Below are 21,221 nucleotides of genomic sequence, written 5' to 3'. Positions count from 1 at the left end.
GACATGAAGTATTTCTTCACTTCCATTTCCTCTTTACTTTAACACCATTAGCACATCAGGGTGAATTAATTGAACCACTAGAGATTATTTACGGTTCCTCACCAAAGACTCGGCCAATAATAAAGTAATGAACGCTCAGAATCATTCCGTATCGGATTCAGCCTCACACGATTCGAGCACACCTCTCCATGGAATCTTTCTTAATTGCAATGTCCCAAAACGGGCTAGGTTCATCTATGAAATAAACCTTTCGCTATTGAATAAATGAAACTACTTTCCAGACCGCAGACCAATCGAGCAGATAATTAACCAGAAGCAAGAAATCTCCCAAGATTTGCTCCAGGGAGAAGAAAAAGGGTCCTGTGTTGGAGAAGGCAGAGAGGTTAAGAAAAGAAACTAGTTGAATTGATATATTTTATCTGGTTCAATATTAAACATTTTTGGAAGCGTGTTGGGCTATTAGGGAGATATTTTGTCATCTATTTGGAGAGCCGCGTCAGACTTACGATCCTAAAATCCTTTTGGTTCGACTTTCAGATTATGGGGGCTTCAATATGGGGGGTTATACGTATAGGATCCTGGGAAATAAGTCACTCTGACCCAGAATAAGATTTTACGACGTGAAACAGTTTTATACAATAGTTATGCAGCAAATATTGTGACTTTCAAATTGTTAAAATGATTGGTAGAGCAGGTGTCGCTCATTATTTTAATTGAGTTTTTTTTATTTCTATCGACCTCTTTTTTAAAACTTGTTTAGTGTCTTTGAGTGTAGGTCTTGAAGAATTTAAATGAAAAATGTTGCCAACGTTTCAGTATATTTACATACCTTCATCGGCCACGAATGAATATGAGTACATATATTTGATACAGAAAGGCATGAAAGGTTATTTACATGTTTTTTTTACGAGAAAAAAAGAAAGAAAAAGAATTCAGCTACAAATTAATTTAAAAAAAGAGGCAAGAGTTTTGGAATTCTTATGTATACCGAAACATAGGTATTAATTTTCACTTAAATTCTTCAAGACCTTTACTCCAAGACACTAATCTACTTTCATTCTTTCTCAAAACGGGCAAACCTAAGGTAGGTACTCATACACTATAGCCTTTGAAAATGACATAGTGAAATGTCGAAACCTGGTTCGGTTATTAAAACTTCTGTGGGACATATAACAGTGTATCTTTTATTATGTAACCTATGGTACATCTACCTATGGTACAGGGCGTAAACCTATCGGTACTGAATAGTTTATAAATGAAACTACTTTCTATGCAAAGAGCGGGAGATAAACTGATGATGGGTTGTGTTTGGCACACGTGGTAGCTGTCGACGACTCCTATCCCAAGCGTTATTGGGGGGTGCACCGGGTTTTGCCGTCAGCACTTCTCCCAGGAGAGTGGCGGACGCTGCAATGAGGCCCCCGAACAGAAGCAAGAAGGCTCCCAAGATGTGCTCCAGGGAGAGGACCACGGGCCCCGTGTTGGAGGGGGCTGTGGAGGGAGTGGTGGAGGAAGGGGGCGTGGAGGATATGGATGAGGAGGTGGGCGTGGAGGAGGAGGAGGTGAGCTCCCGCTCCCAGCGCTGGATGAGTCCCGCGGCGAGCAGGCGGCCGATGACCGCATCCGTGGGTCTCGTGAGGGGAGAGCCCTTGGGCAGCAGGATGGAAGCGTATCCCTCGAAAGCCGTCTCCTTCATCAAGTGCACCTGGTGGAGCCAAAGATAGTGAGATAGTGTTACGGGATGACAACAAGTCCGGATATTTTGTCAACGGAAGGATTGTTGAGCGAATTGAAGATAAGAGCATCCGATAGGAAGAGATCCCTTACTTAACGGCTAACAAAATATCAGACATCCTCTTTGCAAAAAGAGTATGAAATCCAATACAAAAAATTGAAATTCCGGCCTCGGTGGCGCCGGGGTAATGTCACCGTTTGTTAACCTAAAAGGTCGCAGATTTGAATCCCGCCTAGGTGGATTTACCATCATCCGCAGCAAGGTTGTATGTGACTGCCGAACAAGTTCATTGTAAGAAAGGGCTATTTAGTCATAAATTAGGTGATAATAAAGACGACATTATTATTATTAAAGTAAAAAACAAGCTTTTTATCATTCAGAGAATGAATTGTTGGTCTAATTAAATTTATTCGAGACCAGGAGGCCAACCGTTTTTGTTCGGTAAGGATAGGACCAAGAAAAGTGGGAAACTTGGAGTTTGGATTTGTCGGATTTTTATGTTTTATCATTGATCGTGTCAAGAGGTGTGCCTAGCCGGCAGGATGTACAACCACAGAAGTTGAATGACGTGACGTAACAAACGATAATGAGAAAACGACGCAAAAGACGAGTGGGTCGCAACAGGAAGGAGCATTAAGGGGTTTTTAAGCATGAGATGCACCTATGTACTCACTTTTTTCGAAATCCGTGCAGCCATATGGAAACGCATAGCAGACAGACAAACAGACATTCTGTTTTAAGCATTATGATGAATTTAGGAGACCGTTAAGAAGAGATAAGAATTGGCACGCAATATTAATATTCAAACCTAATCAGAACACATGTTTTATTGACCGAACGATTAAAAGCTTATTTATTACTTTTTAGAGTATTTTAACTGTTTTTGGAAATTAGTGCTTTTTAAAATTATTTTTTTATTTTATACATTTATTGGTGAATCATTTTAGCGATAAAACCAGAGCTGTTAAAGAAATTTTACCAAAAAATTAGATCTAGCGCTATCCGTGAGAAAATTTAAAACTATATTTCATTGTGGAAATGTAGCTAACTAATTAGAGCACTTAATGAAACACAAATTTCAAATGTAATATTATTGAATATTATATCGTCGTCAGAAGCGCACGCGTGTAAAATTTCAAGCCAATCTGACAATTTAATGTGGTTTAAATATTAATTTCAAGATTCCAACAATGAAACAGATAAAAAGATGAAGTAAGTGAGGAAAAAGTGTATAAAAAGGAATTGAAAAGGAGAACACGAATGGGAAGACCAAGGGGATTTGACACGACAATACCAATTAGGTTTTGCTGGTAGTGCATAACCAACAAATGCAATAAGATAGAGACACATGGAAGATAGTTACACAGCAACTAAGGAGCTAAATTTGCAAATATAGGGGCCAATATAACGAGGGGCAAACCCCCTGAAAGTAGGAAAATAAACCAAAAATTATGTACCGAAATTAGAATTATTCATTTAGCCCGAAGGCATGGCCAAACGTTGAGTAGAAACGAGGGAGAGTATGGAAGAGAATAGGACATTTAGATAATATGAAAGGGAGAAGGACTCATTGTGAAATAATGAGGGAAGTCCTTGAAGGAAGTAGAGACTGAGAAAATACTTGTCAAATTCTCCGTGGAAACCTATCTTAATCGTTAGAATACTTTCATGCAATATATTGCAGCACTATGATCCTCCGCCTCTCAAAGGTTACCTTTATTCATAAGTTACCTTTATTCGCCACTGATGACGATGATTGACAGGTCATAAGTGAGTGAAGACTTTAAATATTACTTTGATCGGACTCAGGTGACGAAGAAGCGATGCTTCCAGGCCACACAGCAACAGAAATAGGAAGGGCATTGACTCCCAAGTAGCACTCTGATATAAATAAAATATTTGATGGAAGACGTCCTTTACAGTAGTACACGGCGAAAATATAGCAGGGGCAGAATCATTTTCAGGAAAACAAATAGGACCATGCACCTAATACTTCAGTAAACACCAAAGCTTAATATAGAGTCAATATGTTTCCAGGGAGATTTTCTTTTTCCGTGAATTTGCAATCGAAACGTATTTCAGTCAACTACAATTTCGGCGAAGAGTAAACGACCATGTAATACTGTCAGAGGACCCGGTGTAGCAAGTTCGATTTCAGACAAATTAAAACTAATGAAGCGTTAATTTTCAGTTTCAACGCAATATAAAGACAGGTGGCTTTCCCTTCGAACGTCGCTCAAGGATGAAAAAGGAAACTTGCCACGCGCCTCCAGCATTTTACCGCCATAAGTGTCGCTGAGATCGCCGGCAAAAATATTTATCGCAATGGTTGAGGGATTACGTTGCGGGTAAGTATTGCCTTACTTTAAACGAATACATTGTAGCAAAATATTGAAATCATTACAGATTTACGTAATCGAAAGCGATAACTTGGTTTGATAACTGCCTGTGAAAAAATATAGGCACTTTCCAATGCAAAATATTTAATACCCGTTTTGCTTCTAATAGGTAATATTTTTTTTCAAACCTACATGCACTGTGTCCACACCTTATCACCTGAAATCTCGAACTACGCTGTCTCAATAACGTTAGCAATAAAGTTTAATCAAGTGAAAATAATGCATACGCTGGCCTTATGATGCAATCAATGGCCATTTCACGCCTCCAAGATGTGACAGGCATAATCCATCCGCATTCCTCTCACGTAACCTAGATCGTAGGTGCGTAAGAACTAGACAATTCCTCATACTTCAAGTTTCATCCTACGCGATTGACGGAAAACTCCTGCTACCACTAATAAGATCGTAATACGACAATATGACCTAAAAGGGAAAAATATAATAAATGTATATACATAATCAGAAGATGATTAAGGATTACAGTGAAACAATGGTTTGAATTTTGAAGAAAGTCGAAAAATTATTGCACAAGCCTTCGAAACTCAAATTTGGTAACGGGTGCATAAAGAGTGGCGATGGTGTCATAAAATATGAAGGAATATGTTTATGTTAGGTCCAATTTTATATTTAATTAAAAAATATGGGTATTTAAATCGAAATGGGAGACACGCAAGAATAAATTTAGCCAAATGAGATCAATGACCACAATATTCGAAAAAGGCTATTCGGGCTTCCAGCCGGGTGGTCTCTCTCAATTGGCCATTCATTAGGCAGAATGGAGAGAGATCACCCGGCTGGAAGCCCGAATAGCCTTTATTTATTTTTTGGAATTCATTCGCTGGGAAAGCATCAGATCTTATTTCAATTACCACGATAGTTCACTCACTTGACACTCTTACAGAATCTCAGTGAAATATTGCTATATTCAACCATATCTTCAAAACTGGATGCCTAGTCCAACGGTTTGCCTGCCTTATTAGTGACAGAACGAATTACATGTTAGCCTGAATTTCACTAGTAGGACAATCATTTTCGTTGTAATTGACTACATAATTTCCAGACCAGCGTTCAAAGTGGTATCTTTAAAAACAAAAATAATATTGTAATTCTGGGTTCAATTCAAAAAGCTATTTAGAAATTTTCAAGGGAGTAAGATTTACCTGTGAGAAGCCCCTCGCGTCCAAATATTCTGCGTTGGTGACATATGTGCCTTGAACGGTCTGTACAGCGACGGCGATTTCAGCCGATAAGAGGCCCTTTCTGAGTGCCATTGGGTCCAGAATGAGGCGAAAGCGTCGTCCCAACACCTGAGAAACGAAAAATTCATAATTGTGGGATAAAAAAATTAGCAAGTCAAATGGATGTCAAAATATTTTTAGACACGCTTTTTCACTCTCGAGAGAAATTGTACTTAACTTGGCCAAGAATTCCAAGATTTGGGAAGAGAAATACATTGATTTACATTAATAAATATATTTCGATAAAATACATAATGCTTTATCAGAAGTAGTCTGGCATTTATACTGTAATACCTCACGATTAAGGACTATAAAATAAAGACTTACTGCATTGTGCTATATATCACTTGAATAGATTAAATGTGGGGTTAGGTTAAATTAAGTTACCTCTTGAAACGAATAACATACATTTTTCACATGGATTTAATTCATTTGATTGAAATTTATATTTGGTACAGTTCTTTTAAATGGGACATTATTTAACCTAGATTGAAGGCTCATCATCACCATTAGTCACCAATCCGAAGATTGTCAGGTACCAATTGAAACTATTATACGATCTGGAAATGGATATAATTACGATTGATTGAAATTTTGAATTAGGTATAGTTTTCTTGAAATTATTTAATCTACACGAGAAAGCTCATCGTCACCATAACTCACCAATCCGCAGATTGGCTTGACGAAGCTCACCACTCAATTCTTCAAATAACCAATCTTTTAACACATAAATAATTCTTCTGCTTTCTATCCTGCATCACCTGCTTTATAGTATATCTCATTCGTGGCCTACCTCTACTTTTAACCAATCCTTCAACGATGATCATTTTCTATCAACAAAAATGGCTCTGCGCCCTCTCATTTCTAAGCACCTTCACGATCAATAACTCGCATCAAATTGAGTAGGGATGCGTGGGTTTTCCAGGCATCTCGTGGTTCCGTTATTAAAGATGCTCAGCGGAGGCATTCTGGTCTCTGTAATTTAATTTAGGCTATGAATTCCTGTTATTATCATTAAATCTGTTTGTAAAGTATTCAACTGAATAAATTTCGATGCCTAATTGCGGCCTGCTAGTTCCATGCACAAAAAATAATAATAATTGCAGTGTTTTATTTTCCAAAATCAAAAGAATATATCAAACAGGATAATAAAAACCATGAACGTGGGAAGGAGAGAGGATAAAGCGTCCCCGCAATAAATAATTGCCGGTAGTCTAATTAAAGTACTATCGAATTATAGCTTCGCAGATGGTTGCATAACTTTTGGCTCTTACGTCTCCAAAGTTTGCCGACTCTGGCTTAGACCAGCAAAAATAATAGTAAAAATCAGGTGCGAAGCAGTCACCCGAGAGACCGCAGACGGTCAAGGGGCCGCAAAAGACAAATTACCCGTATAATTGTGAGGTAAAACATTTAGATGGTCATTTTTTAAGAACTTAAACAAAGGATTTCAACTTAAAATTCACAATAAAACATTGTTTTCAGTCATTCTGATGCCTGGGTAAACGTAATCCGACTTATCTTACAGCTGACAGTCATTCAATAAGTAAAAAACTTATCGAAATTTCACTGAGACAAACGTCTATGCGACCCGGGAGTTACGATCTAGAACTTTCGATCACTAGATATTCGGTTGCACGGGACGGTCAGTAAAAGTCAGTATGCCAACCTTGGCCTGTCCGCCCCTGGTAAAATTATCACATTGGCATTTTATTTATTTTAAATTATTACCGCACAGTATGATAATGATATTCCATAGAAATTGTTTAATCTTTTCGCATGCGTATCCAAGTCTGCCAGAGTGGAAGATCTTAGACCTAACGAGTTCTTCATTGTTCCGTTTTGTGACTCATTTCTCCCTCTAGAATTTACGACGCGCTTTCATCTAAGCCGAGTAGAGTAGGTAGAGTCAACACGAAAACACTTAACCGTAACTATTGCGGGCTATAAACGCTAGTAAGCCATGTCACTTAGCGTTTCATCCTGTGCAAATTCGAGTGAAATAGCGGACATAATAACTCAGTAATGTTGAGCGACAATTGCAAGAATGGCAAGGACGAATATAGACTCATGACCTCGCTTAAAGTATATGTATAGGGCTGCTCATTCATTTTCAATTTTATTAAAAACATTAAAATTAAGGAGTTTTTATCGGCCAAATACTTTCAAGATCGTTTGACTTCAAGAAAGATTTCAATAATGGAACGCATTTACGTCAATTTTTTAGAGTATCATATTTTACTTGACCCTCTACGTAATCATAATTCGTTTTAAACGGGCTAAAAATAACTTCATTGGGTATTTTAAGTTATTAACATAATTGCATTATCTAAAGAAATAATTAATAATCATATTCGCAAAAAACAAAATGCTTCAAAAATGTGTCATAGCTAAAATCGCCAAGGTAAATAAGTACATTTTACAAGTTAATCCTATTTAGAGTTGAAATATTTCCTCAGGCTAATTCCACTCAACTATTTAAATGATGGAAATGTCATGAATGGAAATTGTAGCTTTACTTTGGATAATGTAACCAACGGAGAACCACCCATAATTAACCTTGATTCTTTATCTCTCTCCATTAAAATTGTTTTACTAGCGAAAACTTCCCAAACCCAATGACCTCCACCTTTACGACTCCCAGCAATGATTCAGGCAAGCAACTTCCCGTAAATGAATATAATTTTTAATGCCCCAATGGCAGCCTGTAAAATATTTATAAAGAGCGATTCGTCCTGCTACATTCTGCATAACTAATATTTAAAAAATAAGCTAAAGTCAGCAGATAAAAGAAAAAATATTTTAACAAAGCAAATTAATAAATATATAACAGCTGAATTCATGAAGGCTGCTTGGTATTGTTTGAACTGAAAATAGAAAATAATTAAACTTTAAGCGACCTTTGTGAAATAATAAATTTATAACTAACTACCAAGAGCCAGGATACACCTGAAGAATCGTGTGCATGTTCTATTTTGTTATTATAAAGTAATCTATAATTCATGTTTGATTAAAAATGGTCAGCTTGTAAACAAGGTGTTGAATACCATTTCCGACCTTCACATGCTCAAACTGCTACGGCATATTCAAGAGGTATTTTCTTACCGTAATCAACATCAATTCTTTTAGTTTTAAGGATACACTCCCTCCAATAGGATTTTCACGACTTTAGCTGATAAAAATGCTAATTAATCAACACTTAAATATCTAGAGGACCGGATCCGGATAGCGTTATTTCGAAGGCCGCAGTAAACTAACATTAACTCTATTATTAAGAAATTATTCACCCGGAGGAAATAAACTTCTTACCCGGAGAATTTTAGAAGCTTACGATGATAAGATGATGTAGTTACTGCCGTCAATCTTGTATCTTCAATCAGTCCCTAAATTTTGATAAGGATTATCCACGTTTAACTACTACGGTTTCAGTACCTAATGTTACCTTCTAGATAATTGCACTAGTGGTGCTGAAACGATAGCCGGTAGAGTTACTAAATATTTTGTTAAGAACCAGTCAGAAATACGGCTATAAATGTATTTTTAGAGGAAAATTCATCTATATTTCCACCTTTTGACAGAAGTTAGCGATCTCTACATAGTGAATTCTTAACGTGATCGACGAAAATTTTATATTTTTGGATAAGGATTTTCATCTGCAACTGTCATCCCTCAAACGCAAACGAAGAGAATCTTGTGTCACGAGCATAATAGCGAGAAAGCAGCGCAAAATGGGATCCATATAAACGTAATTGATGAAACTTTTGAAGTTCCAGTCCCTCTCCATCTCTATTATCTTAACTAAGCTCACTGTTTGAGGTGATAATTCGTCCAGGACTGGCATAATGAATTTTCATGATGATGAATTACCAAGTTAGTTTGATTATGAGCAGTGCAGGAAGTGAGGAACAATCACCCGTCAATAAAAAGTACTCCTACATCTATATCTACAAAATACCCTGCGAGCCACTTCTGTGGTGTTTGAAAGGGGGTGATCAATCACCAGCATGCAGCATGCAATTGGATTCCCACATGCACACCACACCGTCCAAAAAACGTTACGCATACTAACAAATTATACTACCGCATTCATTCAAAGGTAAAACTCAAAAAAGGCGAAATACTCATTAAGGTTATCTACCGAAGCTTGAACACACAGAACACACTGCTAGAAATAATAAGAAAATTCAGAAACATGCATTAAGGTATGCATAAGATAGCAAGCTACAATACAAGTCATCTAATCTATTTGTGAGTTCTAACGCTGCCGTTGTAGTGTATTATTGATTGTGGAAAAAAGAAATTCTAAATCTATCTGTCCTACAGTCTATCTCTCTTATTTTATTTATATGGTCTGACCGTAGTATGTTGGCGTTTGTAAGATATAGCTAACTTCGTCAGAAAATACACTGCTCTTGAATTTATGTAAAAGGTTTAGTCCATTTTCAGTCTAAGGTCTGACAGAGATTCCGAGTGTATCTATGAGATAAGTTACACTACGAAGACTATCGTAACGACTTTTCACGTAACTGGGAGCTCTTTTTTGCACGCGTTCTAGCTCTGTTTTTAAGCCTATTTCATGAGGATCCCAAACACTGGCAGCATATTCTAAATGGATCTAACGAGGGAGAAGTAGCTAATTTCTCTCACTCTATCGTCGGACTTTCCTAATATAGTTTTAACAAAGCCCAATTTACGATTAGCTTGACTTGTTAATTCCCGAATATGTTTGTTTCTTAAGGTGCATTGTTTAACCCTTTCTAACCCAGAGCTTCTTCTGGGGGAAGTCAAATTTCAAGACTTTTCTTCTTGAAAAAAAACGTGAAAATTTTGCAATCAATCATAATTATCGTGGTAGGTGACTATTTCGTTATTAAAATTTCCACCACAAAATAAAGTGTAGTTTATAAATTTCCTAAATAGGGCTGAAAATTTTTACATTTTTGATGTTGCTTAGAAGCAACACTGGGCTATATTGGGTTAATACCATGGACATAGTAAGGAACTGAAAAGGTAGACGACGATTATCTCAGGTGGAAAAATTTAGACTTTTAGCTAGCGCTGTCATTCTCACTGCGCTTGGAAACAGACAGATGTGACGAACGTAACAGAGGGAAAGAAACGTAAAATCGGATGCTAGTAATTGCCGAAGCCACTTACATACCTCTCTCATCTCGTTTCCATTATAAATTTACGCCTATCCAGCCAGTCCGAGGTGATAATTCGTGCTACACTAGCGAATGTACTTACACACTCATGAATACCAAGTTTGCTCGATTATGAGCAACACAGGAAGTGGTGAGCATGTGCATGTCAATAGATAGCCCTTAAAGAGCTATAAAATTACCATAACCAACCAAGTTGAATTAAGAAGTGCACTGTCAATAGAGCATTACGCATCTTCTGAAGGTTATACGAGAGGTTGCCAAGAATTTTTACGATACTTTCATTCAAGAAAGGTAAGCGGTTGAAACTGGAAAGAAAGCTTAGACTGAGGAAAGCACGCAGAAGAATCCAATATTAGAGGTGCTATGTTGAGTATCCATGCATTCGTTACTCTTCACTCAGTTTCTTGTGATCTCTGACACATTCTTGGGAACAAGATGAAATGTATTTCATTTCCCCACCAATGGAGTGCAGCGTAGGGCGGCCAGATTCGTGGTGAGTTGTTGTGAGAAAAAGTATAGCGTTTCCAATATGTTAGGTGAGTTAGAAAGGGAACCTTTAGTGGAGCGTAGAGCAAAGTATAGGCTAAATTTAATTGGTAATTTCGGAGAAGATTTTTTCTCAGACGAAGTGAAACATATCCTTCGTTTACCGTCGTGCTATGGTAGACATGATCATGAGAAAAAATTAAGGAAATAGTTTGAAAACAGAGAGACTTAAAACGTCGTTTTTTCCTCGTACTATTAGGGAAAGCAATGGTGTCTCGATAGATATTATTAATGGCGTCATTGCATGTTTTTATATTTTTTTCGATTTATCTGATCCTGCGCGGACTTGCTATAGGTATTTCAAACCGTTGGCAATTTTTGCATTTTAATGAATGTCCACGTACATTTTGTTATAATGCGTAATATTTTATGACCGTGTGGTGTGCATGTGGCGGTCCTCATACATGCTGCATAGTGGGTAATACCATGGACGTAATTACGATCAATAACTAGTGTACCCGCGGAGTGGTACACTAGTGATTGATCACCCCATACCAAACACCTTATGGGTGTCTAGCAGGGTATCATGTAGATGTAGGAATTGGTTATTATTAATGTATAATATCACCAAATGGCCGATTATAATCATAAAGATATTTACATACTATTAACGACATTTACAGACTTGTTACTATGTTACGGCTTTGGTTTGGTTGAGAATAAATTAAAAGTTAAGTTGTAATATTGATTTCGGTTATTGTAAATTTTTGAACCGGGCTTAAGAAGTGCTCAAGAAAACAGCGACAAAGAAATTTGCGATCAATTTGCAAGTGGTCAAACCATAAATGGAATACTAACATAAATAAATTGGGTTATTATTGCTTAAATAATTAGGGTATCTGATAAAATGCACATGGTAAAAACACCAATAACCTGGATAATTAAATTAAATACCAACTTTCTATCTATAATACCGATTTATCGTCTTACAGTCACACAATGGAGACCTTTAATGCCAAATTATACATAAAATACATCGGTTGACTTAAAAATTCGATCCCGGATGCTCGCTTGAAAATTTTCCAAATATACTTCCCTCGTAAAATTATTAAATTATGCCTTTTTAAATGAACTCTTAAAGAGGGATGCGTTTTTTATTTAGGTGGTGAAATATCCTGTTAAAAGCGAATCAAGAACTCATTTCATTCGTAAAACTGGACCATGGGATTAGTCAGCTACTTATTTGGGCCAGCGCATTTTAAAAAATCAAATTATATGAGAAATAAGAAGATATAATAGCTTTTTGCCGGAAACGATCTCAATAAAATTTAGACTGCATGACGAACGTGTCGGCGATGACTAAATTATAACAAAATGGGATCATGAGATCGATGAAGTGGAATGCATTAAATATTACATAGCATGAAATTAGCACTAAAATGTTGATAGAGGCTTCCGCGGAGTGGTGCACTAGGCACAGCTAGGTTTTCGAGGTATCCTCCGCGTCGATTGATCTTCGTGACGACATGTCGTCGCGACAGTTTCGTCGGCCATGCGGCAGGCGTTTTCAGGTTTGAAGTATGTTGAAACTGTCAACACGAAAATAAATCGACGCGGAAGTCTAGCTGCACCAATAGTATTTCAATTACTCGCAGTTCACCAAGACCAAACCGCGCGATTAAGTCCTGAAATTTATAGATAGCTGGGAATAAAGGCCTTCACAATTAATCAAGCCAATTATAAATTGTACAAAATTGTTCGGAGCCGCTAATTGGCTGAAATAAACTTCAGAAGCATACGTCCTATAGCCAATTTTACGGCTTTCCAGATGATTTATTTTGGGCGGAATTGCTAAAAACGAGGATTTTATCTACAAGTCAAGACCTAAAATACTTGTCATCATTACATTTATTCAAAACAAAAGTGTACAAGTTTCTTCAAGATAGTTCATTGCGATTCCCAGTTTAATAGCCATGCCGATTTGGTGAATCACCGATGTGATGAGGAGAAGAATATATTTTGTATTCTTGTTATAATTTTCAATTAGTGTTGTGTTTTGCTGTTAGCCTCGTACATATTGTTTGAATAATTATAGTGGTATTATATCCAATGTATTTCATTTGAGTAGACATTTTGGGCGGCTGGAATCCCAGGTATCCGCAATCAGAATGCAATTATATGTATATGTTTATATTTTGTTTTTTCTTATGTTTTTTCATATTTTTGTGTTTCCTCGTACTGAGCCTTGTTGCGTTTTTTTTCGCACCTCTTTCAATTGAATTTCTTGAATTGTTACATCGTTGTAAAATATCTCATGAACCAGAAAGGTCCACGATAATTATTTAATTGAAATTGAAGTTAACGAACGTCTTAAAGGGGATGAATTTTGGTAAGGATATCAGGGCTCCGTCGATACGATATCTAAGACTTCCATAGGTTTGGATCGGCTGGTTAGCATTGGGATGGAAGAATCCCTCGCCGTCATTAAGGCGACGCGAGCTACCATTAGCGCCACCGGAGATTTAATTATTCTCAGAAATAACCACAGACTCTTCCGCGGAATGAATTTACGAGTTACTCGTGAGCGCAAAGTGAGAGCAAGAATGCCACCGAGGAAAATAATTTGCCGTAGTGGAATTTTCTTAAATTAGATTGAACGTTCCTATGGATGGGGACGACCACACTGTACAAGTTATGGTCCAAGAAATTTCTCAAATTTACAATTTCTCTAAATTGAGTACTAATAATTTGAACCGAACTTATAAACACCGGGATTTCAAGTGTACAAAAAAGAATCAACAATGCATGTAGCCAAACCATTAACGGAACTCTGAGATCAATTCGGGTATGACTGCCAAAAATAATTAGGTTATCTGATAAAAAAATGAATAACCTACATTATTAAATTAAATACCTACTAAATTTCTATACATAATACCGATTCACCGTCATAGAGTCACACATAGAGGCGCGAGAATCACAGATAAGATACTTCGTTTGACTAGTAACAATAATCAGAATATTCAATCAAAACATTTCGGCGAATTATCTTCTATTAACGATAACTTCTTAACGAAAAAACACGATCCTTTTATCAAGAAATGTCCTTTATTAATACTACCATGCAGTGGCATGGCCAAGTGGAGGACAGGGGTACGTGCCGCCCAGGGCAATTAATTTTAGTTGAAAAATATTAAATTATAAAACAAATTATTCCATTCCACCAATATGTTTCACCAAAACATATTCCCGTCGATCCATCAACTGTGTAGTGTTAAGTGCCAAAATAGCATAAAATGTGATTAATATATAAAAAATATTCACATTTTCCCCAAAGAGTGAACACCCGGGTCGTGTCCGGCCAACACATCGTCCTGGCTACGCCCTTGCTACCATCCTTAAGCTTGAATCACACGATCATTTTCTTTCAGCGAAAACGGGAAAAGTGATCGCTCTAGTGATCATTTTTCTGAATCATACGGTCCTTTGCGCCGTCTTCTTTCGCATCACTTTCGATATCACAGCTCGTTGTCATAGGACCCGCATAACGAAAATATATAGCGTGTTTGTTCATCTATGTCGTTCCCACGATTGTCAAACGTTGCGCTGCAATCGCTCAATACGGGAATTCGTTCTGATTGGCTGATATGGGGTTTTGGTGACAATTTTAGCGACGGAAAAAGAGACCGCACGAGTGATGAAAAATAGTGATGGGAATACTCATCGCGGTTGTTATCGCGAAAAACAAATGCCGGCGATGATCATTTGCGAGTGATCACGAGAGTGATCACTTGGAAATCGGATAAAATAGTCGTGTGATTCAAGGCTTTACCTGCGCGTCGGGGTTTTCCCAGTTATGCAGCAGGAGAAGTGACCAGTATGAGGTCCGTGCGCCCCACGGGAGTCCTGCCGCGCGCAGTTCCGCCAGTGTATCGATGGGTGCCTCCGGGGAGGGCAGCGTGAGGTACGCGGCGAGGCAGCCCGAGTAGCAGTACGTGATGAGGTTGAGCCCAGGCAGCAACCACTGCAGGGGCCAACGGCCCTCGGTCCCAGACGGCATTGGCACGCCCACCTGCGTAATCGAAATTGATTCAATTTAATTGTAATGTTATTATTCAGTGGAAATATTTTGTCTTTAACCATATGAAACCAATTTTATATTTCTACTCTTCTTGATTTCCTTCTACCCAAGTTTAGGCACATAATGTCATTTTTCACAGTGGGAAAAAATGGCAATATGTGCCGAAACCTAGGTCGGTATATATCAGGAAGTGTGGAAATAGACTATTGATAGTTACACCACTGATTCGAATGAATTATAAACATGTTTTTGTGCGAACTGTATTTTTTTAAAAAAGAAAGATCAAATTTTTCGATTAATCTCTTTTTTTAAATTTCGATTTTTTTTGTTAAGACGAGCTTTTCATTTCTAATAAAAATCGATTGGTCGAAAAATCGGCTAAGACCAACATTATTCCATCACTACAACAGAGGTATTCGGCATGGGGAGGACCGTCACCAACATACACCAGAGGATTAAAACTTACTTCCACTAACATGCACTCCGCGTCATGTTGTACGTTACATACGACACAATCCTCTACATCCTACTTATGAAGGCAGTCTGCCTATGAAGGTAGAACGTGTGAAATATGCTGTTAGAAATACTAGAAAAATTCAGAAACATGCATTAAGGAATACGTAAGTTTGTAAGCTACACTACCTGTCAACTAACCTATTTATTAGTTCTAACACTGCCATTGTAGTCTCTTATGGATCGCAGAAAAAACTATATTCTTAGTCTCTATGTTCTACAGTCTATCTTTCTTACTTTATTTTTATGTTCTGATCTACCGTAGCACGTTGGCGATCATAAGATAAGGTTAAATTCGTTGGGAAAACTGTTCTCTTCTCAAGATCACGAGACCGGCAGTCGAGACGCGTTCCAAAGCACTGCATAAAACAAGTGACTTTGTATGCAGTCACGCACACGGGCTTATAGTTATATACACCAAGGATGAAATTCGCCATTAAAAAATCATTTGGCTTACCTGGAATACGGACGCCGTAATTCTGCTTGCTGGTCAGGCATCCTGGCTAAGGCAGATGAATTTTTCATGGCGAATTACATCTTTGGTGTATATAACTTCTTTGCGCGTACTACGTACGAAGTTACTTGTATCGCGCACAGCAGTGGCGTAACTAGGAATATGCTTTGGGGGGGATTAGGGGGCTTTGGTGGGGGACCAGGGGGGTTAGTGGGGGCTACCCCCTAGAAAACGTGGAGTTCAGGAAAAATTTTGAAAAATAACATGCCTGAAAATGCATTTTACATCATTTTGGCACTTAAAGTTTAACTGTAAGTAGATGCAGTTGTTATAGGTATATCAAATCCATGCAAGATTTTAAAATAATTTTTTGATTTCTCAGTGGATCAGTGGGTGGATACATAATGTGGGGGGGGGATACAACCCCTTATCCCCCCCATAGTTACGTCACTGGTGCACAGCTAGGAAAACGTCCGTTGCGGAATAGCAACTAAGTAGGGCTTATTTCTCTGGCAGTGGCTTAGGTGGCGTTCATTAATTACGTGAGGTGATTTTGACGATTTTTGGTCCCCTCCTTCCCCTCAGTGAGATATCGTGAGATTTGGCTCGCCCATTTACCTCTAATCTCACGTAAGATTATTCAAAATGCGTTTTTTTTCAGTGTAATGCTTCACTGTGTTGGATTTATTATAAAATAACGATTTGTTTGGTAATTTTACTCAAGATTAGATAAGACCAAAGATTACTGAGATCGCAATTTTACACTGTTTCTTGCGGGAAAAAAATTACGTGATATTTTCCAGGACCCAACCTATCCTAAAGTTGAACTAGGAACTTAAACATGGGTTTACTGATAAGATTCGAAGGTGCTACCTGATAGACTATTATGTTAATATTATAATGTTAATCTAATGAGTGAATGAAGGTATGGAAATTGAAAAATCCACTCCAAAAACGTCTTTTCAATGATCGTATTTGGAAGTAGGTACTATTTTTTATTGTGACTGTGCTCCGAATGGTGAACACAGAAGCATTATAGTGACACGATCAGAATCTGCATTCCTCTTTTACGTCATCTCGATTCACTCGTAAACCCCGTTATAGCACATAATTCGTAATAAAAATTCAGCCTCGCTCGTAATATCCAGGGTTGCAACCCAACCTAATATCCGCCCTTGATATTGTAGTGGTATGTTTTGGTTTTCAAGGGAGACATACAAATAGATTGTGGAGCATCATTAAATTGATCGATCCGCGCCCATAATATTTTAAACTTGGCAAGTTCATTCGTTCCTAATGGGATAACTAAGGAGCAAACTGAGAAATAGAGAGAAGATTTATCACTTAAATTAATCATCCCGGTCATTGGCGAGGGTCGTCGATATATTTTCCATGGCCGCACTGGGTAGTCGGAAATCTTCCGCAGTTCAGGATACTTCAAGTCGGTGACTTCTTCGAAGAAGTTTTACGTCTGGGACTGGAGAACCTTTTCTAATGACCACATTCCTGCTATTTCCCAGAGGACAAGAATGCGCGGCGTCCATCCATGTTTTTCTCTTTGGGTGAAGTATTACACCTTTAAATATTATGGGTACACATGCCCAAAACTCAAATATAGGAAAACGCTTCGGGGCAAGTGGATGGGAAATGTATTCAGATTGCACCCCCCGTGGTATTGCAAATACCTCCTGAAACACCATATAGTATATCTACGGACCTGCGCTAGGACGCTGGCCACGTGTAGAACGCAGTCAGGCAGTCGGACGTATCTCTGGTACGCTGTCGGTGCCGGCAGGACCCCCGTGGCCACGGCGGCTAGGACGCGGATGGTGAGGGCGGAGGCGGCGAGGGTCCCTCCGACGGCGGCCCAACACCAAGGGCTGAAGGGCTGCAGCAGCGCCATCCAACGGGGCACGGCCGGGGATCGAGGCTTGGGCACGAGGAACGAGAGACCGGCGGATGTGTACGGCGCCGAGTAGTCGACCAAGGGGGCCTCGCGGGCGTCCTGATAGAATCCGGCGAAGCCGATGTCCGCGAAGCGACTGGAAACGTCCGCCAGGACGCCTGCGAAAAATAAAAGGGGATGTGACAATACACTCGAGTATACAGGATCGATGAAAATACATTAAAGTAGCTATTAGTTGAGGTGAAGAATACCCTCGGCTTGAAGACTCCAGGCGTATATTCTCGCAATAAAGTCAATATTTTAGCTATTCTCCAGTGCATCGGTAACTAACTTGTTCATCGAGCTTCCTAGTGATACACGTTTTCTATGAGAGCTCGAAGGCTCTGAAATTCCAGATGGTTTTAAACTTTCCTTACATTTCCCGGATCGTCCTGACTTCCATGACTGTTGGCATCCCCAACGGACCAAATTTTTTTCTTAAAATTTAATCAATAATCCCATGTTATATAATTCATTCCGTAGCTGGAGTATAAAAAAGGTAGCTAACGAAAAAATGACAGCTCATTCAGCCACTCATTCATAAATCAAGGGGAAAAAAACTAAAAATCTAAACAATTTATTGGGGTAAGACAGTGACCAGAACAAATTTTCGAGGTGATCATTGGATAAGGCAAACTACTTAAACGGGAGGATTCATTTGGCAGAGATACTTGGAAGGAACCCGTATCTCCCATCGGTTTTGGAGAAGGTTTAAACCCTTTGAACTCTCCGTTTTTTACGGCCGGTAAAGAAAGTTACCTTGATGATTTTTTATATTCAATGATTAATCTACATAAACGCTCACCTCCATCCCTCCGATAGTCTTTAATTCTTGCATTCAGCATTGGATCTACTTTTCTATATCAAGTCACATCTATCTCTATCGATCTTTGCCAGCGTCGGTGACGGCGGGGTAAAGTCCCCACCTCCCAAACCGAAGGTCGCGGGTTCGAAAGCCGCCTGGGTAGGTTGTTACTATTTAAGGCATGGCTGTGTGTAATAGTCCTATGCTGTTAAACGTTATATTTCCTCGCTGCAAAGGCCTTAACCCTTAAAGTACCGGGGAGCGCTATCACGATCTTTATCTCGAGAAAAGTGCCAGAAGCGCGATAGCGCCTCTCCTGCAATGTCACTCTTAGAATCTGATAGTTCACCAGTCATTCAATAGTCAATATTCATTTTATTTTAACATTAACTATTTTCTTTAAGTTATAAATATTGACTAATATTACCAAAAATTCGTCAAATAATACATTAAAAAGGTAAAACCACATATAATAGAGATTTCATAAAGTTATTGAATATACCTTTAGTTGTTTTTGAGACCTAATTTTTTTACCATCTGAAAAATCAGCAAAAATGCCTGGGCACTACTAGCATAGTACCTAGAAAATCGGTCGGCACTCAAAGCGTTGAATGAGCTGTTTTCGAGGCGATGAAGATGAATAAATAATTTATGAAAATCCCCCCTCTGAATTTTACATCCTTGGAGACGTATTTGTAATTTTTTAAAGGCGAAAACGCTAAAAATACTTTCGATATCGTTTAGAAAAGCGTAACTAAATTTTGCGCGTCTATTTTCTCGAATAGTCTCTTAATTAAATCGAGAGACTTAATTTCGCGAGTTTCTAAGAGTGCGTCTATTTTCTCGAATAGTCCAAAGAGTGGCATATCGGAGTTAGCCACTTAACGAATCCTCTGTAATTTATTTCATGCATGCATGGACAAAGGATCCGAAAGATTAGAGCGGGAACGCCATTGATATCAACGCGTAAACAATGCCTTGTCTGAGGAGCCACGTGGATTATTGCTTTAAGAATTACAGGTAATACCCTAATTTTCACTTACTAACAGACTAAGGTCGTTTATTAAAAATTGTCTTCATCTAAACCTTCATAATACATTCCGTTCGATCTCTACGTTGTTTGACAGGTTGTCGCATTCTTGCTCCACTCCTACCCCTCTTTCTTTCTATTTGTCAGCGACCCTTTCCAGGGACGTTTCTAGGAGCTTCCTCACTTGAAGCAACGGTAGGTCTGTAAGATTTAAGATTCATTTAAACTAGTATATTCCATACTCTTGTGTTTAAAAATTATAATGGAAGACGAATTAGCGTATCAGAAAGCCTGACACCGTCAAATAGTTTTCTACAGCTATTTTATCTGTTATATGAAAACTTTTGAAAGCAGTGGCGCAGCGAGGGGGTTAAAACCCCACCAGAGCTCAGAGAAATTTTTAAGTTTAATCCGTTTTACTTAATTAGATTAATATTACTTATAGAATAGTGTTAAGATTAATGAAATATCCCGCAGAAGGCCGTAAAACTCACCATTGTGAACCATTTATCTTAAATTTTTTCTGGGGGAGGGCCCCGCACCTCCAGCTTTCCCTGGCGGGTATTCCATACCCTCGAATTCCCCAGTATCAGTTGTGCCTAAAACCCCCCTAGCCTTAATTCCTAGCTGCGCCCCTGTCTGAAAGATACTATTAATCGATTTGTGTCAGAAGAACAACTGAAGTTTGTTACGAATGAAATTTTCGTATATTAATGTAAAATTTTTACCTCCCTTCACGCAAATAACTTAGAGATTTTTTAGGATTATAATATTAGTCAAATGCGCCAATTTTTAATTGGTTTGGTGGTTTCATTGCTTTCATTTACTGCAAAAAATACCTCTCTGGAAAGTTAATTGGAGCAATAAGTCATTTTCCTCCATTGAAACGTCTTTCAAGCAACTTTAGTGATGTTCAAACGATACATTTCGCTCCTTCATGTCGCTTCCGCAGGCGTTTTCCCTGGCTTCCTTATCTCGTATACGTACTGAGATATCAAACAGTCGTTAGCTCCCTTGACCTTGCACACATTAAATCTAAAATGTAGTAAAAGCGAAAACTCTCATGAAGTAAGCTGATAATAAGGAGAGCTGACGCATAAAAAAATTATTTATCAAAGCATCCACGTGGATTAATGTTCTAAGAATCACAGCGTATAATTTTCACTTTATAGCATACTAAGGTCTCCCACTAAAACTACTTTTCATTTAAACCTTCATTTTAGTTTGCGATCGATCTGTAGGTTTTTTTTACTTGTGGTGATTGCTTCTACCCAGAATATGCGAATTTTTATGGTAGAACACAGATGATTTTAAGCGCTACGAAGAAGAAATGAGGAAATAGGCGAATTTAAGGGGGGGCACCGGAGCAC

The 21,221-nt window shown here is 38.3% G+C and overlaps 1 protein-coding gene across 1 annotated transcript in view; it reads right to left on the bottom strand.

Annotated features, from left to right (window-relative positions):
- Positions 1–928: 928 nt before the first annotated feature.
- LOC124164395 overlaps positions 929–21,221 on the bottom strand; it is a 36,356-nt gene continuing 16,063 nt past the window's right edge. Inside the window, exons 5-8 of the mRNA XM_046541719.1 lie at positions 17,789–18,135; positions 14,856–15,095; positions 5,295–5,441; positions 929–1,705 (exon numbers count right to left, since the gene is read on the bottom strand). Of these exons, the coding sequence (XP_046397675.1) occupies positions 1,262–1,705; positions 5,295–5,441; positions 14,856–15,095; positions 17,789–18,135 (1,178 nt within the window). The 3' untranslated portion in view covers positions 929–1,261. The remainder of the gene's footprint in view (positions 1,706–5,294; positions 5,442–14,855; positions 15,096–17,788; positions 18,136–21,221) is intronic.

The sequence above is a fragment of the Ischnura elegans genome, chromosome 8 (assembly GCF_921293095.1).
Source record: "Ischnura elegans chromosome 8, ioIscEleg1.1, whole genome shotgun sequence".
In the NCBI taxonomy this organism is placed as follows: Eukaryota; Metazoa; Arthropoda; class Insecta; order Odonata; family Coenagrionidae; genus Ischnura; species Ischnura elegans.
This window is presented reverse-complemented; position numbering and strand designations above follow the sequence as displayed.